Source organism: Streptopelia decaocto (assembly GCF_964273445.1).
Source record: "Streptopelia decaocto genome assembly, chromosome: 2".
Classification (NCBI taxonomy): Eukaryota; Metazoa; Chordata; class Aves; order Columbiformes; family Columbidae; genus Streptopelia; species Streptopelia decaocto.
Genome location: NC_138655.1, coordinates 92,877,782 through 92,894,892, shown reverse-complemented (window position 1 = coordinate 92,894,892; position 17,111 = coordinate 92,877,782). Strand labels below are relative to the sequence as shown.

Sequence of the window (17,111 nt, the reverse complement as noted above, 5' to 3'; positions counted from 1 at the left end):
ATTAAAATATACTTAACTACTGAAGATGAAAGCAATGAAAAATGAGGTTAAATGATATCAGAGACTATTCCTGCTCCCACAGAAGTCAGGAGAGTTTTCTCGCTGTCCTTCGTGGGCAAAAACCCCTGCATTGAATGTGCCTGGAGACAGAAAGGACCTTTCAAGTCATCATTGTTATTAGCAGCATGCAATGTTCTCTCAATGTGAAAACATCGGAGATTTTAAGAATAGATGGGACTTCATGAAAATGTGAGATCTGCTTCCCTCAAGCCAATCACAGCTGTCTGAGCTGCTGTAAATATTTTGGGAGGATAATTCAGTCCTGATTTACAGCTTTATAGTTTGACATACACAGAACAATTTAAGTAAATTACCTCTCAGACATATGTGTTGACATATTTTCATGTAGATACAAATACTTTATGAAATTAGACATCAGGAAAATGCACAACTGAATTGCGTGAAATACCATTGCTAGCTTGTAGTTTTGAAGATTTGGAAAGCAAGACGTAGGTAGCTCTGGTGTATGTCCACAGGAAAATAAAAAAGCAAGCTAATCCTCTCACCAGCACTAAGTAGCAAACAGGACACTACTGTAACTTGCAACTTTTGAAGATTATATACTTCCATTTAGAGTGACCGAATTTCTAGCCCATATGGTTGCTGAAGATAAGGACGGAAAGATGAAAATAATCAAATGAAACTCTGGATCTTACAGTTCTTGCCCAAAAAGTAAGGCACAGTTTTCTACAAATATAAAATGGAAATGAAACATTTTGGACTTAGGGACAATATGGGGGTACCACAGCAGCAAAGATTCCAGAAAGCTCAAGTCCTTGGAACCTACAGGAAAAAAAACAGGGAAACACCTGTGGAGGACAAGGTCACTTTAAGCCTGTAAATCAGAATGCTTAAATTGTTCAGCATCACATGTCCAGATTTTTGTTTGATCTCTCCCCTTCTCATTCGATTTCCTATTTCCCTTGAATGAAAGGATCCAACATTGAGCACAGCTGATGACTTAAGGGAGCAGGGTACATCACCAGCACACAGAGCTCCCACCTGCTTTTTGGCAGAGAGGTGCAGTGGCACAAAGCAGGATGGGGAGCACCTGCAGGAGGGGAAAGGTGGGAAAGGACCTGGCTGGTCCTTCGAGGCCAGGTGGTGGGCTGATGAGAGTTGTCTGTAAACTGGGACATGGCAACATAAAAAGGCATCAGTCTCTAAGGTAAGACATATGGAACTTTTTGTTTATCTAAGGAGAATCTTGGTATATTTATAATCATGAACTTGAAACTCCCTCTATAATTTTGTCAATAATATGCATTCATTTAATAAGAGGGGTGATAAGGTAAGGAGGGTTTGGAAGGACTCTGAAGACACAAAACGTGTCTACCAGGATCTGAAACAGAACCTACGTTTCTGAACTAAAGTCTCATGCTCCCATTTATAATGACAAACTTTCTCACCTAAATCTTAGTACTGTTCAATTTACTAGAAAAATCATATTCTGGTTGAAAAAACAGCAGATGGGCAAACAAGGTAAAGGGCATTTAATTTCAGTTGCGTCTCCTCCATGCCAACATACTACTTTGAAGGGACTGCAAGTGTGGGAGGGGAACATATGTGCATGTGGATTGTGCATCTCAGAGAATGTTTGCTGCTGAAACACAATCTCTCTTTACTCTTTCTTTCCACAATAGCTCACACGTATGTTCACACGATGGGTGGTTCCATACAGTTATACATGAACCTAAGCAACCAAATGGAGAGTCTCACAGTCCTGCATGTGAACAGTGACTACAGAATCATAAAATAGTTCGGGTTGGAAGGGACCTCCAAAGGTCATCTAGTTCAACCCCCCCCTGCAATGTGCAGGGACATCTTCAACTGGATCAGGGTGCTCGGAGCCCTGCCCAGCCTGGCCTGGAATGTCTCCAGGGATGGGGCATCTACCACCTCTCTGGGCAACCTGGGCCAGTGTTGCACCACCCTCATTGTAAAACATTTCTTCCTCATGTCTAGTCTGAATTTCCCCTCTTTTACTTTGAAACCATTAGCCCTTGTCCTGTCATAACAGGCCCTGCTAAAAGGTCTGTCCCCATCTTTCTCATAGGCCCCTTTTAAGTACTGAAAGGCCACAACAAGGTCTTCCTGGGACCTTCTCTTCTCCAGGCTGAACAACCCCAAGTCTCTCAGCTTGTCCTCACAGGAGAGGTGTTCCAGCTCTCTCATCATCTTGGTGGCCCCCTCTGGACCCTCTCCAACAGGTCCATGTCTTTCCTCTAAGGGCACCAAACCTGGATGCAGTACTCGAGGTGGGGTCTCACCAGAGCAAAGGGGCAGAATCACATCTACCTATAGAGCCACTCTACCAAATGCCCTGTCAACCTTAAAGCTTCAGCACCCACTGTAAGTGCAGAGGGAGGTTCTAGGTAGCCCCATGACAGGGTGGAAGTAAAGGTATTTTTCAGCAACATGCCGGAAGTTGCTTGGACTTTGCTGGAGTCCAGACCAGGGATTTGAATGGTTCTGTCTTGGTGGCTTCTCATAAAATAATGAAAGAGCCTGCTGCCGTTTAAAAAAAACACTGATCAAGTCAGACAGAACTCTTCGACCTGCCAACAATGTTTCTGTATCTAAGAAAACAAATGAAGAAGGCACTACTAATATCAAAGCATGAGATCCTGGAAAAAGAACTGAGCTGGGTGAAACTCTGTCTTAGAAACTTGCAGTACCTTGAGACAGGAACTTGATCATCAAGACAGATCTGTCACAACAGCCTGAACTTCTAGAAGATGTGAGAACAACTTACAAATCCACCTTCACAAACCAAGAAGTGAACAGCTATGTTGAGGATCTGCAATGGAGGATGCAGGAGGATGCAACAGCATCATTTTCAAATTCCACATGCAGCAACTCCAGCGGTAGGCAAGAAACTGAAAAAGCTCTTTAAGGACCATGAAAATGATGGAGTGAGCAAGTACAGCAACTTGGTTGACAGGCAAATGACAGGATCAAATAGACCTTAACACAGTTTAAGGACAGACCTGATCTCTTCAGCTCAGGTGGGTACTCCAAAACTCTATCAGAATTGATAAACTGGAGGGGAACAACATAACACAGTGATCTGAAACTTAACTGACAGCTTATTCCTTTCTGCTGTTTACAACATCCTATTTTCTTAGGGTGAGACCAGGAATCCCGTAACAAAGAAAGCCAAGAGAACATGGAACCTGGTCCATGTTATACTGCACAGACCTTGAAGGAAAGGTGGTGTTCAACAGGTAAATTTTCCTATTTTTTTGCCTGAGTAAAGTCAGCTGCAATTGTTGAGGCAGCAGGATAACAAAAAACCTCTGACCCCTTATAAAATAGGTTGGAAACATGCTTCTACCTGAAGTTAGACAGAGAAACACCTGCCAGTCCTGGGAAGAAATGAGGAGACTGGCAGATGCCTGCATGCCCTTAGAAGGATGGAAGGCTGAGTTCAGGGTGGATTTCTTATATTGTTGTGCTGGTTTGACTGAAAATGAGTTCATTTTCTTCGTGCAACTAGAAACCTTTCTTTTTCATAGCTAGCACGGTCATTATTTGGATTTTGTTTGAGAACAAGAGATAACACTGCAGCACAGAGTTAATGTTTTAATTGCTCTGGTCTGAGAGCCAAGGACACTCTGAGTGCTCTGCCCACAGGTGTGAGGCATTGAGGAAGGGGTGCATGGATGGGGCAGAGCTTGACTGATATCCAGACTGATCAATAAGAGTATTCCATCCCATTAGCATCATGCTACATATTTAAGGATGGGGGGAATCTTCCGCTCTCTCTCTCAGGTGTTTTCTCTTACACGCATTTTTTTTTTCTTCACTCTTTTTTGCCAGAGCCAGGGGAGTTTCAGTTCGGGATGTTTAGTTTGGTTTTTTGCCGTTTTGCAGAGGCTTCTGAGCCTTTCTGCCTTTTTTCCTTTTTTTTCTGTCTTCAGGATCAGTTGTTCAGGATCAGGGTGACGCTTCCTGGGACTGGCTGCTCAGTGTGAACAAAGTTTGTGAGGAATTGCCTTGAGTATCTTTTATTTCTATTTTATATACATATTTACTAGTAGTGTATTAGTATTTCATTATTTTATTAAACTGTGTTTATCTTAATCCAAGTTTTTCCCTCCTCTTTTGATTCTCTCCCCTGTTGGGGAGGGGGAGGGAGGGGTGAGTGAGCAGCTAGTGTGGTTGTATTGCTAAACCAAGACAATTGCATACAGCTTGCAGTAACAATCAGTCAGTTATTTAAAACTTTACTGATTGAAGCAATTGGTACAGACAGTCTACCCATCTCCCCTTTTCCTGCTGGTTTTGGCTGAAATAAAGTTAAATTTCTTCATAGTAACTTATGTGGGGCTGTGTTTTGGATTTGTGCTGGAAACAGTGTTGATAACACAGGGACGTTTTAGTTACCACTGTGCAGGGCTTACACAGCCTCAAGGCCTTTTCTGCGAGTAGCCAGGGAGTTCACAAGAAGTTGGGAAGGACACAGCTGGAACAGCTGATCCCAACTGACCAAAGGGATATTCCAGACCATATGATGTCATGCTCAGCCATAAAAGCTGGGAGAAGAAGAAGAAGAAAGGGGCAAACATTCGGAGTTAATGGTGTTTGTCTTCCCAAGTCACCATTACACGTGACGGAGATGTCCTGGAGATGGCTGAACACCTGCCTGCCCATGAGAAGTGGTTAATGAATTCCTTGTTCTGCTTTGCTTGTGCACAGGGCTTTTGCTTTACCTATTATACTGTCTTTATCTCAACCCACAAGTTTTCTCACTTTTACCCTTCCAATTCTCCCCTCCATCCCACTGCGGAAAGCGAGCGACTGGCTGTGTGGGGCTTAGTTGCCAGCTGGGGTTAAACCACAACGCTGCAGAAAGTCAAAAACCTGATCAAACCAGAATGGCAGCTTATTCAGAAGGATGAATCCTCACCTGACAAACAACCATGACAGTTTGCAAGCCTAAACTGTGAGGCTGAGGAACACACGCCTGTCCTCAGACCATCCCAGATCATGCTACACTCTGAGGAGACAGCAATCGCCACGACTGAGAAGTGGAATGAGGAAATCCATCTTTCATCTGATCCAGCCATTTATCATTGATCTTTTTGGCTGTGACATGGCAAGAAGCAGTTATATGAAATGATGCAGTTGAGCCCAGAATAGCTCTCCTAACACCCAGAGAGACCCCAAGATCAGTTGCAAATGCAGAGTATACATGAGGCCATGAGATGGTTCTTCTGGGGATCTGCCATCCATTTTATGGGAAATCTTGGTATTGCTGGAGTTCGTCACCAGCTTTAGTTCCCTGAACAGTTTCAGAAGCAGAGACAGAGATTTAGGAAGCAGTCTTAGAATCACTGGTGCCAAGCATGGAGATAAGCAAGTTAGTTCCACTAGCCCTAAAGAATGCAACAACAACCTTGGTGGGGCTGATGTACCTAGGACCCAGTCTGCTGTGACAGGCAGAGAGCTGCTGCAACAGATAAAGAAGAAAAATGCTTACAGTGCTTCATATTGGCATTCAGTGGCTGAACTGGCTCTGGGGATGACCAAATCAGAAGCCTCTGTGGTAATCATGAGTATCTGTGAGGATTAGACTTTACTGGTCCAGAAGGTTGAAAGACTTTATTGAGATGGCTTTCTTAGCAGGGAAGGCCAATGACAGATCAAAGATAAAGCAGTTGGATTCGGGTGACTGGTTTCCAGACCACGATACCCACTGGGTCCCACATCGGATAAAGCTTTCACTGCCTTTTCAAGGAGGAACTTTCTGTAGTTCATGCTCACCATCCTTTCCAGGTTTTAAAGAACACCACATGGAGCACTCGCCGGGAGCGAGACCTTCTCTGTCACACAAATGAAACCTTGTACATGTGTCAGAAGATGAAATTCAACCCCAAAGCAGGTATACACCCAGGGTGTAAAACAGCCTTGGGAGATATCATCAAAGCTAAAGAGCAGCACAGTCTGTTCTACTGAAATGACACAAGAATTATCCACCTTACATACTCACTGAGCGAGAAGGTGACCATGATCCCTAATGGTGTTTCTGGTCTCAAGTGGCAGGCCATTCAAATATTCATAATCTGAATGTAGTTGTGGATGATCACTCCAAAAAAAACGCCTAAAAAGTAGGTCTCCCAGTTGCAGCTTTATACTAAATAATCCAAATCTGCAAACTTGAAAACTATGTTTGCTCATTTGCTGTCTCCTCTGTGCTTAATAGAGACCTATTCCAATTTGCACTTAATTGGGTTACTACAGCTAATGGCAAAATGAGGTTTTAAATGCATGTATTTTTGTAGTCAATTAAATCTAACTTAAACCCCACACATGTACAGTTAGGAATGATCAGTGCACAATGCCAATCAGCAGAAACCCAGCATGATTAAACTTCTGAAAAATTCCTCCCTGAAAATGTGCTGTGCCACTGACAGCTCCGCTACTGACAGAGCAGTAGTTAGCTTGTGATAAATTCCACAAAATGACATTCCCCATCCACGTCAGAGATGAAAAAAAACCAACCAAACCAACCAAGAAATCTAAACTGATCTAGATAAACTGAAAGACAAAATAAACGAACAACGAGGAAAAATATATAACCATACTTCATGTGAATCTGTATACACTGGATTGTAATTTAAAATAACTTACGTGAATATGTGCACATTTTTGTTCACTTGTTTAGCTCAAAACATATATTTTCTTTTTTTTTTTTTTTTGTGGCTTTCAGACTCTAAAGCTTCAAATAAATAATTTAAATTACTTCATATTACCAAGAAATCTACCTATTCAGACGTTTAAGAAACTACAAAAAAAATGGCAGAGGACATTTTTCATTTGAAAAGAGCAGTTATTGCTATATCAATTTTCTATGTAAAAATTTATTTTTCAATTGCCAGCACAGGAATTTAGCTTAAGAGTCAGAAATTAAGCAATGATGCCTATAACATCTGATATGCCGAAAGCCAAATGCTACCATCATGTAAATCTCTGCAACCCCACCCTTTTCAGAGTTCACACTATAGAAGTTGTCTTCCTTTATGCAAAGGTGTTGCTGGGCCACGTGTGAGAACAAATGCCTGAAAGCAGAGTTTAGCTCATCTTTAGCTTGAACATGTCCATCACAAAAAATAATGCAGAGCAATATTACTTCTGCAAGACTGACTGCAACAAGTGCAGACAGCAATATTTTTCACACCAAGTTTCCTATGTTTGGATGACAATACCACTTACTTATGATTATCTACTAAACAAAAATATGTCAAAACGATTTAGCATAAGGTCTAGTTTGTGGAAAAGCCTCCGTACATGTCTGAAGGACTGCTATTACCTTCTAGTCACTTTTTTTTTCCCTCTTCCACCTTTTACAAATACATAGAGAAACATCACAGTCCTGGTGCTTGTACAAGATGATTTTTTTCACACCTTCCCTTGAAAAACTAAACCAGTCATGAGTTTGGAGAAAAGAAAGCTGAGAGAGATATCGACAAGATTTGTAAAATCACAAAGGCAGTGGATATGGTGAATGTCAAACTGCTATTTAACAAAACACAAAATGCTTGAGCCAGGGGATGCCTGTTGAATATTGAAAAAAAAAAAAGGAAATTGAGAAAAAAAAAATGTACTTTTTAATGTGATTGGTAGTGAACTATAGCAGTTTGCTACCTGAGAATGCTGGATGCAGACAGCAATTAATTGAAAGGATTCATGGATAACAGCTGCATAAATGTCCAGATACTAAAGCAATGAGGCAGACTTCCCTAATCCAGTGACTATGGACAGCACAAGGAAACTGGACTGCAGAAAATGGCCAGGCTTATGTGCTGTCCTTAAACAGTATGTCCTGTTGGCTCTGTTGAAGGCAGAATGCTGGGCCAGATGGACCTTGCTGAGATCCAGTTGGGTATTTCTTATGCTCTCTAAACTTGAAAAAGTTTTGAAGTTCATGGTTTCAAAAGATAATGAATTTTGATTCCAAGACAGAACATCACTGATTTACAACAGTGTTCACACATGTCACAGGCCAGAAGAACAGTTCCTTGCCACAAGAGAGTTGAGTGTCTAACCAGAACACGACAAATCACTGACACATGGCACTGTTAGAGGAAAATAAGCTGAATCCAGCAGCCTGAGAGAGGCGAGGCTGCTGCTGCTCCATGTCCCCAGGTTCAACCAAGTAGCAAGGCAAAACAATTTTTTCCAACAGGCACGCGCACACATAGACATCACATACATGCATCTATATACATATATATGGCTGGACATACAGATACCAGCCACTCAGAGCACTCACACCAACACTAACAGCCTCATCCCACTCCCCACCCTGGCTAAGCAGGAGCTCCATTAATAGGAATATATCTACATGTCCAAGGCAGACCCCTCCAGTAGCTGGGTTCACTCGGTCTGCCCAGTAGCTGCATCTGGATCCCAGTCTTTCCAGTTGCTGCCAGCTTGACATATGAGCCTCCGATGCTGCAGCCCCACTACAGCTGCTGGTACAGACCATCACACACACACACACACCTGCACTCGCTCCAGTTGCTGCACCACAGGCCCCCCATACCCACAGGGAGTAAAGAACCCCTTTACTGGAAAACAGCTGAAGGTGGAGTTTAATGAGGAGACAGGACAGACTGTGCTGGACAAGCAACCTGGCGAGCCCCTGCTACCATGCAAACAGACCCTTTTATTCTGTTATCCCTCCACTTCCCACATTTGTTCCTCCCCAAATCATCTAAATCCCTTCCATATTCCACCTTTGTCTCCTTTCCTAGGCATCCCACAATGAGTCCTATGCAATCCCCAAAACCTTTTCCCCTGCATCCCATCCCACAACATGTTCTACACCCCCAACTAGCAATACCCTTAGTCCAAATAGTGGCTTGGAGAGTGGCTCCTAATGGCTCACAGCAATGGATTTTATGCCTGGATGCTGGGGCTCTCCTGGTACAGCCCTGGGAGGGGACCAGACAAGGCCTCCTTTCCTCTAGGTCCTTAATTTGGGTTTCCTCCTGCCCTTATGCTCCTCTGGGCTTGTGGAGATGGACCTTTCACAGCTCTCCTGGGATGGGCCTGGGAGTAGCTTGGCCAGGTAATTGTTTGGGCTCCCATCCCCAGTGTCTCTCCAGCCTCCTCTGTGGGGGTGCACCTGAGCTTTATAGCAACCACTGACCAGGTATCACTGCAGTGAGTCAGCCCTGAAATGTAATGACTTTCCACCAGCTTTCTAAGCTCTAACACACAGATTTAATCTGTCATAGGTCACCTGTTTCTTAAAATAACCTGTGATGATCAATCCCCCTTCAGCGCCTGTTAGAAATCATCCCATATTGCTTGTCATAAACCAAATTACATTACTAATGATTACGTAAAGCATATAATGAAACAAAGAGTTGGTACAGGCTGCAGGCAGTAACTTGTGCACATCCTTAACGCTCCTACAGCTTCAGCAGTCTCATCAAGGTCACCACAGCTACTCAAGTGGTTAAAACAAAGCCTTTGTGTCTCAGGAAAATTGGAGCGTTACAGATCACAGCACCTGATCTGCAGATAGACAGGCCTGGGGCCTCATCCAGCACCCAGCCCAGTGGACTCTTTTCACTCATGCAGGAAAGCTTTGGATCAGACTCTAGAATCACAACATTTTTTTTTTTTCTTATTTCATTTTTGGGTTTGTTTATTACCTCTCTGTTGGTCTTCTGTTCCATTAAGTTGTTTCTGCGCTTCTTCAATTTTGTCTGCAAGAAAGAGAAGTCATTATTAAAATACATATTTAAGAAAAGCAAGATTTTAGAAAGTCATTTACTAAAATCTGTCTCGAGCTATCTGTTTATATTTAGGAGCAATATCCATCACATGTAAATATGCAGCACATTATGAGTAATATGGCCATATAAAATTTTATCATTTTTTACCAGCAAGGCTATTGACATGTTAAATTACACGGAACTGCAGAAAGAAAAACATTGGCATTGGATCTGCAATCAACAGCTAATCCCATTGTAGTTTCATACAATCTATAATAACTTATGCAGTCAGGGGACTCTTTGGAATAGGTATTATATTATGGTGCATTACAGAGTATTTTAATATGTTTTTGAAAACACTGTTAGAACAAGACAATGCAGCATTAAACACGGCAATAGGAACAGCAAACTGGATTTAATACATGAAGCGATAGAGCCAATACTGTCACACGGGAGCAGCGAGGGTCGGGCAGTAGCCCCGTGCTTATTCCTCTGTGCAATTATCTGGAATTTATACACATGCAGCAGGAACAAAAAGAGGCCTCGAGTCTTTACTCTCACCCTGTTCTTCTGCTGCCCCCAAACGCATCAGTGTAGGGAAGGGAACTGCATTTCTGTCGCTGTTTGTACAGGAGATCCTGTGGGAAGGGGGGAGCTTGTTCTGCATGTGTGTGCATTTGCAAGAAAGGGGGTAACTGGAAGGAATGAAAACTCGAGACACATTTCTTTTTGGTAGCAAACAGTCCTCTGAGTGGCTTCAGGGTAAGAGGTGCTATTAATATAAAGCTGCAGCATTAGGACAGGCTCATCTCCACATCACACACTGGCCTGACCAACCAAGACCTGAGCTAGGAATGTGGCTTTCAGATCTTTTTCCAAAATACCTGTGAAAATTAAATTGAAAGAACAGACCAGGGGTGTCAAACACACGTTAACCAAGGGCCACATTGCCCTTGCGGTGGCCTTCAAAGGGCCAAATGTAATTTTAGGGCTGTATAAATGTAGAGGTAGCCCTAAAATTACATTCAGCCCTCTGAAGGCCACTGCAAGGCCAATGTGCCCCTTGGTGAAAATGGATTTTACACCTCTGGAATAGACAATAACTGGATTCATCCTAAACCTCTCCAACTCTACTGGTACAACTCAAGGAACACCAGACTCCATGGCTGCCATGCACAGGAGGAGGACAGCTCTGCAAAGTCCTCACCTCTTTCTTCACAAGTGTGGAGGTTGTTATTTGTCTTTCAGTCACCGTTCCTATACAACACGAGGTTTCTAGAAAACGGTCCTTTCTTCAACAGACTTTTAAATCAGTGGGTTTAAGTGACTTCTCCAATATTTACGAACTGAACCACTCAAGTATGTTGGAACCATTTGTTCACAGTTGAAGTCTGAATTTGTTTTCCGATTATTTTCTCAGTAGAGCCAAAAGTTACAACTGAAGTAAACCCTTCTCCTAGGTGTTAAGGCCAAGCTTTGTTCAGCTCGCTCTAGTTCAGCATTTCTGCTTTTCAAAACTAGCACCAGGTTCCCTTCCACACTAAAGCTCAGTAATTTCTCTCCTGTATGTTGTTGTCCCAGAGAATGCACAAAAGCATCTCACAAGGATGCCAACCAGGCAGACTCACAGAGCTGGAGTGAATGAAGCTGCTAATGAGACTACCACTGCAATTTTAAAAGCCAAATCTCTTCCTTCTTCCTCTGAGGTTAGTGAGACATACATATACATTTAAAGGGAAGTTTTATACAGTCTCTTTTGTACTGACTCACTGGCTGCTGAAGACAAACACAGGCAACTCAAAGAGAACAACCCTGCTCTAGCTCTTTACCAATCCTGTTACGCAGACTGACTTAGAACACGAATTGATATTTAACGTTTTCCTGGATTTCAGCTACAGCTGAAATACTATATACCTCTATGCATTTTTGTATAGAAGCGGCTGTAAATATCAATTTCTTACAAAAATAAGAGCAAATATAAACAAAGCACATTTATATACATATGCCTCTAATGCTAATAGAGAAAAACATATCCAACAATCTTACACTGTTTTCCCACAGAAACGTGATGAAATAAGCAACTTACAAAGCTGTACGACAGCTGTTGAAATACATGAACACACAGGAAAAAAACAAACATCGACATTAACCCTGTAAACTGTGAGATTTACCAAAAAGCAACAAGCAATCAAAACCATAGATTGGCTATCAAACTCTCTTCCCCTGTGTACTTAAGTACAACTGCAGTTCCATTATTAAAAGAATTATCTGCATATTTCACATAAATACTACAATAAATGTATGTATTTAAATTCATGATGACCCTATTTTATAGACAAAAATTAGTTAAGTATTTTGGAAGCATGCCACATTAGATTGTCAGAAAGATAAAATGCTTTGATGTCCTTAGCTTATTTCTCTCTTATTAAAAAAAAAAAAAAAAGAAAAAGAAAGAAATTAGTTCCTTTCAGAAACTCCCAACCACCTCTTTGTCAGACTGTAACCCCAAACAAATAAACACAGATAACAGAAATAATAACAAGGTAAACATAGGCTTGGTACACTGCCAGAAAGTCTCCTGCACTTCCTGCATCTCCTGAAATGCTTGCCCAATTAATTAGATTTGTTGCATATGTGTCTTCCTACCTATGGAGGTATCTCTGTGCAGAACACTTTTCAGCATTTTGAACACAGAAAAAATTCACTGTTGATTCCAGAAACCGAGACGCTGATTTTGATGGTACCTGAGGCCTGGGTATTAACATGGGTCTGCCTGCTGAATGTCTCACTGAGGACCACGTCCCAGATACCTGCTCCCCTCACCGTACCAAGGCATGTTTAATACCACTGAATTAAATCTGGCAGCTGCTTCCCAGCCTGCCACATTTTACCACTATAGATCCTATCCTATAATTGTATTACAGATTCTCTAACGGTATGCACCTTTGAAAACTCTTTATAAGCAAAAATACATCAGACTGAAATATCTGAAAAAGCCAGGAGAAACTGAAAACTACAAAGCTCACTATCAACTGGAAATAATACTATCCGATCCAATACTCACTTGATTTAGTATTATTTCAGATTTAAACCTGTGATACTGAAGACACTGCCTATTCTGAAAATTTTACAAAGCAAACATTTCTTTATCACTGGAATATTACTTATTTTTAATAGGATAAGGGAAAATAATTTAAATAATGGGAATTTCTAATACATGGCAGGCATAGCACTCTATTTCCCATAAAATGACAGAATAGTACATATCTTGACTACTTTACTGTAAGACCTACTCTAACGTGACCAACCTTCAGCAGACAGCCTTCTGAAGTTGCACACATCTAGAAGCAAATGATGATGGTGACAGATACCATCTAATTTAAGATGGGACACTTCTCACTAAGTGCTTACTAGAGGTGAAAAGAAGAGCAACAATAAAAGAGGAAATTGTCATGTGCCGCTGAATAAAGATGAGATTTTACATCAGGAGTGTCAAACTCATTTTCACCGAGGGCCACAGCAGCCTCGCGGTTGCCTTCAAAGGGCCGAATGTAATTTTAGGACTGCATAAATGTAATTTATTACATTCGGCCCTTTGAAGGCAACCGCGAAGCTGCTGTGGCCCTCGGTGAAAACGAGTTTGACACTCCCGTTCTATATGATAGTAGCAGTGTTACAAGTCAGGGAGCAAGCTCTTGGTTATCCCAGGCAGCTTCGTATCACAAAAAAGCACAGCGCAGGTAATATATAATAGTTATATGCATATATAGTTAGTTCTATACATATATAGTTAAGTTATATACATAGTGATATGTGCGTACATAAAATAAAATGAAACAACTCGAGTGCAATGGCTTTTCTTACTCCAGTCTTAAACCTTTTCATGTCATTGTCTAGCACAGCTCTCGCAGCAGGTATCTGTTGTGTGGAAATATCATCAAATTCCTTGGGGTTTTAAATACATAATGTAACTGTGCTTTTTAGGAACACGAGGAAGGAGATTGGCATGCAGTAAAATATGCTTCTTGTCTTACATGCCTCCTGCTGTGATGGATCATTAAATGGATACCAACAGTCTGAGCTAGACACGGCGGTGCTATGGTGGGTTTTTCAATGAAAAAATAAACAAGATTTTTCACCAGCTTTGTATTCTCTATTTTTGATCTTCACTGAGAGATATAACGTCATAGATTTTAATTACACCACAAATAAAACGTAGTTTGTAAAGATCTTTACTTTTTTTAAAAAAAAGGCATCAGCATATCAACACATACAAACTTGAACATGTTTATGTGTATTAGAAATGCATAGGGAATTTTCAAGAAAAACTTAATAGGCCTTATTTATACGGTCAGTTAAGGAAAAATAATAAAGGCTTAAGAATCTCAGCAAGAAAAGTAGAAATACCGAGAAGAGTGAGGTTTGCAAAATATGAAACCAGTAACTTCTGACAGCAATTTAAGCTAGAGCAAAAAAATCTTCTATTTGTGGATTTGTGGCTTTTTTTCTTTTTTTAATCTCTTTTTGCTCATGACAGAAACTCCCCACACCAGTGTAATGGGATGACTGTTTCCTGCTGAACAAAGTAATGACAACGCACACAGGAATGGAGCAGCAGTCACTGAGGAGGAATACTACGTCTTCTAAGCCACCAGAAAAGCTCACACGGGGCTGATGGGTGGGAAATGTTCATTAAGCTTAAGCAAAACACCCCAACACAAATATTTTTCATTGCACGTATTTGCAGGTGCCTATAAAGGAAGCCTTTTTTCTTTTTTTCCTTCTTCACAAAGACACAAAACTTCTGCTCTAAAATAAAAAAGAAGGTTGGTTTTTTTTGGGTGTTTTTTTTTTTGTTTTGTTTTTTTTTTTTATTTTTTAATCTGACATACCCTGTTCTCTATGGATAAATGGAAAACTAGCAGATTTACACGATACCAGATGCTAAGAGCAGACTATCACAACTTTAAAAAATAGAAATGTGTATCTTGCCTAAAAGACTAGGTTTTTATATTCAAATATTTAACCAAAACAGCTGGAAGGTAAAATGTCAGCAATTTTCCCCTCAGTTAAAGGCAAGAACAACTCTCAAGCCTTATGCCTGAGTCATCCTAAAAATACCTCCAGCAAAACAGCTTCAGATGGCAAGTTTTTCTCCTTGCTTTCTTAAGAAACACACTCTCTCTGCATCAGAAGACATTTGAAAAGCAATTTTAAAAATCACTTTCAATGTTTTTCAGTGAACACAAGGAAATACATCACTGATTATTTTTTCTTTCACTGATCATCAAGATCGAGGTATCAAACTCGTTTTCACCAGCGGCCACATCAGCCTCGCAGTTGCCTTCAAAGGGCCGAATGTCATTTTAGGACTCGATAAATGTAACTACTCCTACATTTATACAGATCAAGATCACTAGCAGAGAACTGCAGTGACAAAACATTCTTTGGCTGAAGTGCATTAATGCAATCAGTCTATATGCATTGGCCAGTATTACTGAAAACAGATTTGTAGGTGGGTTTTCTTTTTCTTTTTCTTTTTTTTTTTTTTTTGGGGGGGGGGGGCGCGGGGCAGGATGCACAGCTTGAGAAAGCCACTGATGGAATTTCCAAACACTGCATTTTCTATCGCTACTTAAATTCAGAGAGCAAGTGAAAAGATGCTGAGGCCCTATGTGGAAATCACCATCTTCTGACAAATGAAACCTCTATCAGTCTCTGCAGCTCAGGTGTTTCTGAAAGCATGACAAGATCACCACGTTTACACAGATGGATAAATAAAATACTCTGAGTACCAGATAGTGCAGAGCAGCAGAGTGTGTGAAGAAGAGCTCAGATTTGGCACAAAGGGATCCAAGCCCATTGCCATGTCCCACTGGAGCCATTTCATGCCTCCCCCAGAGGCCTTCAAGCATGAGACCACACAGTGCCAGCAGTGGCGGGCAGGAAGGGGCAGCAAGGCAAAGCTGATGCACCACACAGTGTCAATATGAGAATATGAGCTTGGAGCCCCTCCCCAGGTGGTGGGTTCGCCCTGAGAGGCGCCAGAGGCAGGGTTTAATCCCAAGACATCCTGCCTGCAGGTGGGGGTACCCACCACAGCTGGGGGGGATAGAGAAGAGCCCGTGCTCCACTGCAAGGAGGCCACAGTACTTGGCTTTTCCCTTTCGCTAGGAGGGGGAAAGGCTCTTTCCAACCTGCTGAAACAAGAACGTCATAGTCCTAATGCATTTTGGTTAACCGACATTAATCCCAAGACTTCCCTTAACCAGGCAATTAAAAAAAAAAAAAAAAAAAAAAAGGAATAAAAACAAAGGCAGGAGTCTTGTCTGTACAAGGAGCCCATCGGGTTAATTGCGAGCGCAGTGCAACCAGCAGGATGCTGCCTCCTGCCCATGGAGCGGAGGTTCAGCAGGCCGCGGCATGCAGGCTTCCCCGTGGAGCGGGACAGCATCCAAACCCCAAACCCAAGTGGCAGAACCAGGGGAGCGGGTCCTGCTGAACTCCAGCTCGCAGTGGGAAGGAGGGGAGCAGCATGGGCCCCCACTGAAGGAGAGGGTGCCCCTGCAGCCAGGAGGTGCAGGGGCTTGCAGGGATGACCTGGATGGTCCAGAGCTCCCATTGCTGCCTTCCTGCCGCAAAACAAACACCCACAAAGTTGGCAGCAATAGCAAAAGGCAGTTCAAGAAACCCATAGGAAGAGGCACTCTTCTCATGCAAATTTAAATCTACTTTTAATTAGAAACCACTCTTCTGCCCCTATATATTTCCCTTTTCTAGTTTAATGAGAAACACTCAAGATTAAAAGAAAGAGACCAGACAAGGCAAAGACAGTTCCTACATAGAATCATACACTAGGTTGGGTTGGAAGGGACCTTCAAAGGTCATCTAGTTCAATCCCCCTGCAATGAGCAGAGACATCTTCAACATCTCCCTTATGAGGAAAGGCTGAGGGAGCTGGGTCTCTTTAGCCTGGAGAAGAGGAGACTGAGGGGTGATCTCGTTAATGTTTATAAATATGTAAAGGGTGAGTGTCACGAGGATGGAGCCAGGCTCTTCTCGGTGACAAGCAATGATAGGACAAGGGAAAATGGGTACAAACTGGAACAGAGGAGGTTTCACTTAAATATGAGCAGAAAATTCTTCATGATGAGTGTGAAAGAGCACTGGAACAGGCCGCCTAGGGAGGTTGTGGAGTCTCCTTCTCTGGAGACATTCAAAACCCGCCTGAACGCCTTCCTGTGTAACCTCATCCAGGTGTGGTTTGGCTCCAGCAGGCAGATTGGACTAGATGATCTTTAGAGGTCCCTTCCAATC

The 17,111-nt window shown here is 42.0% G+C and overlaps 1 protein-coding gene across 7 annotated transcripts in view; it reads right to left on the bottom strand.

Moving 5' to 3' along the window:
- Positions 1–17,111, bottom strand: part of HIVEP1 (HIVEP zinc finger 1) — a 125,780-nt gene that overhangs the window by 43,468 nt on the left and 65,201 nt on the right. For all 7 annotated transcript variants that reach the window (XM_082047068.1, XM_082047063.1, XM_082047069.1 and 4 more), the window contains one exon: positions 9,732–9,785. In XM_082047068.1, coding sequence (XP_081903194.1) covers positions 9,732–9,785 — 54 coding nt within the window. The remainder of the gene's footprint in view (positions 1–9,731; positions 9,786–17,111) is intronic.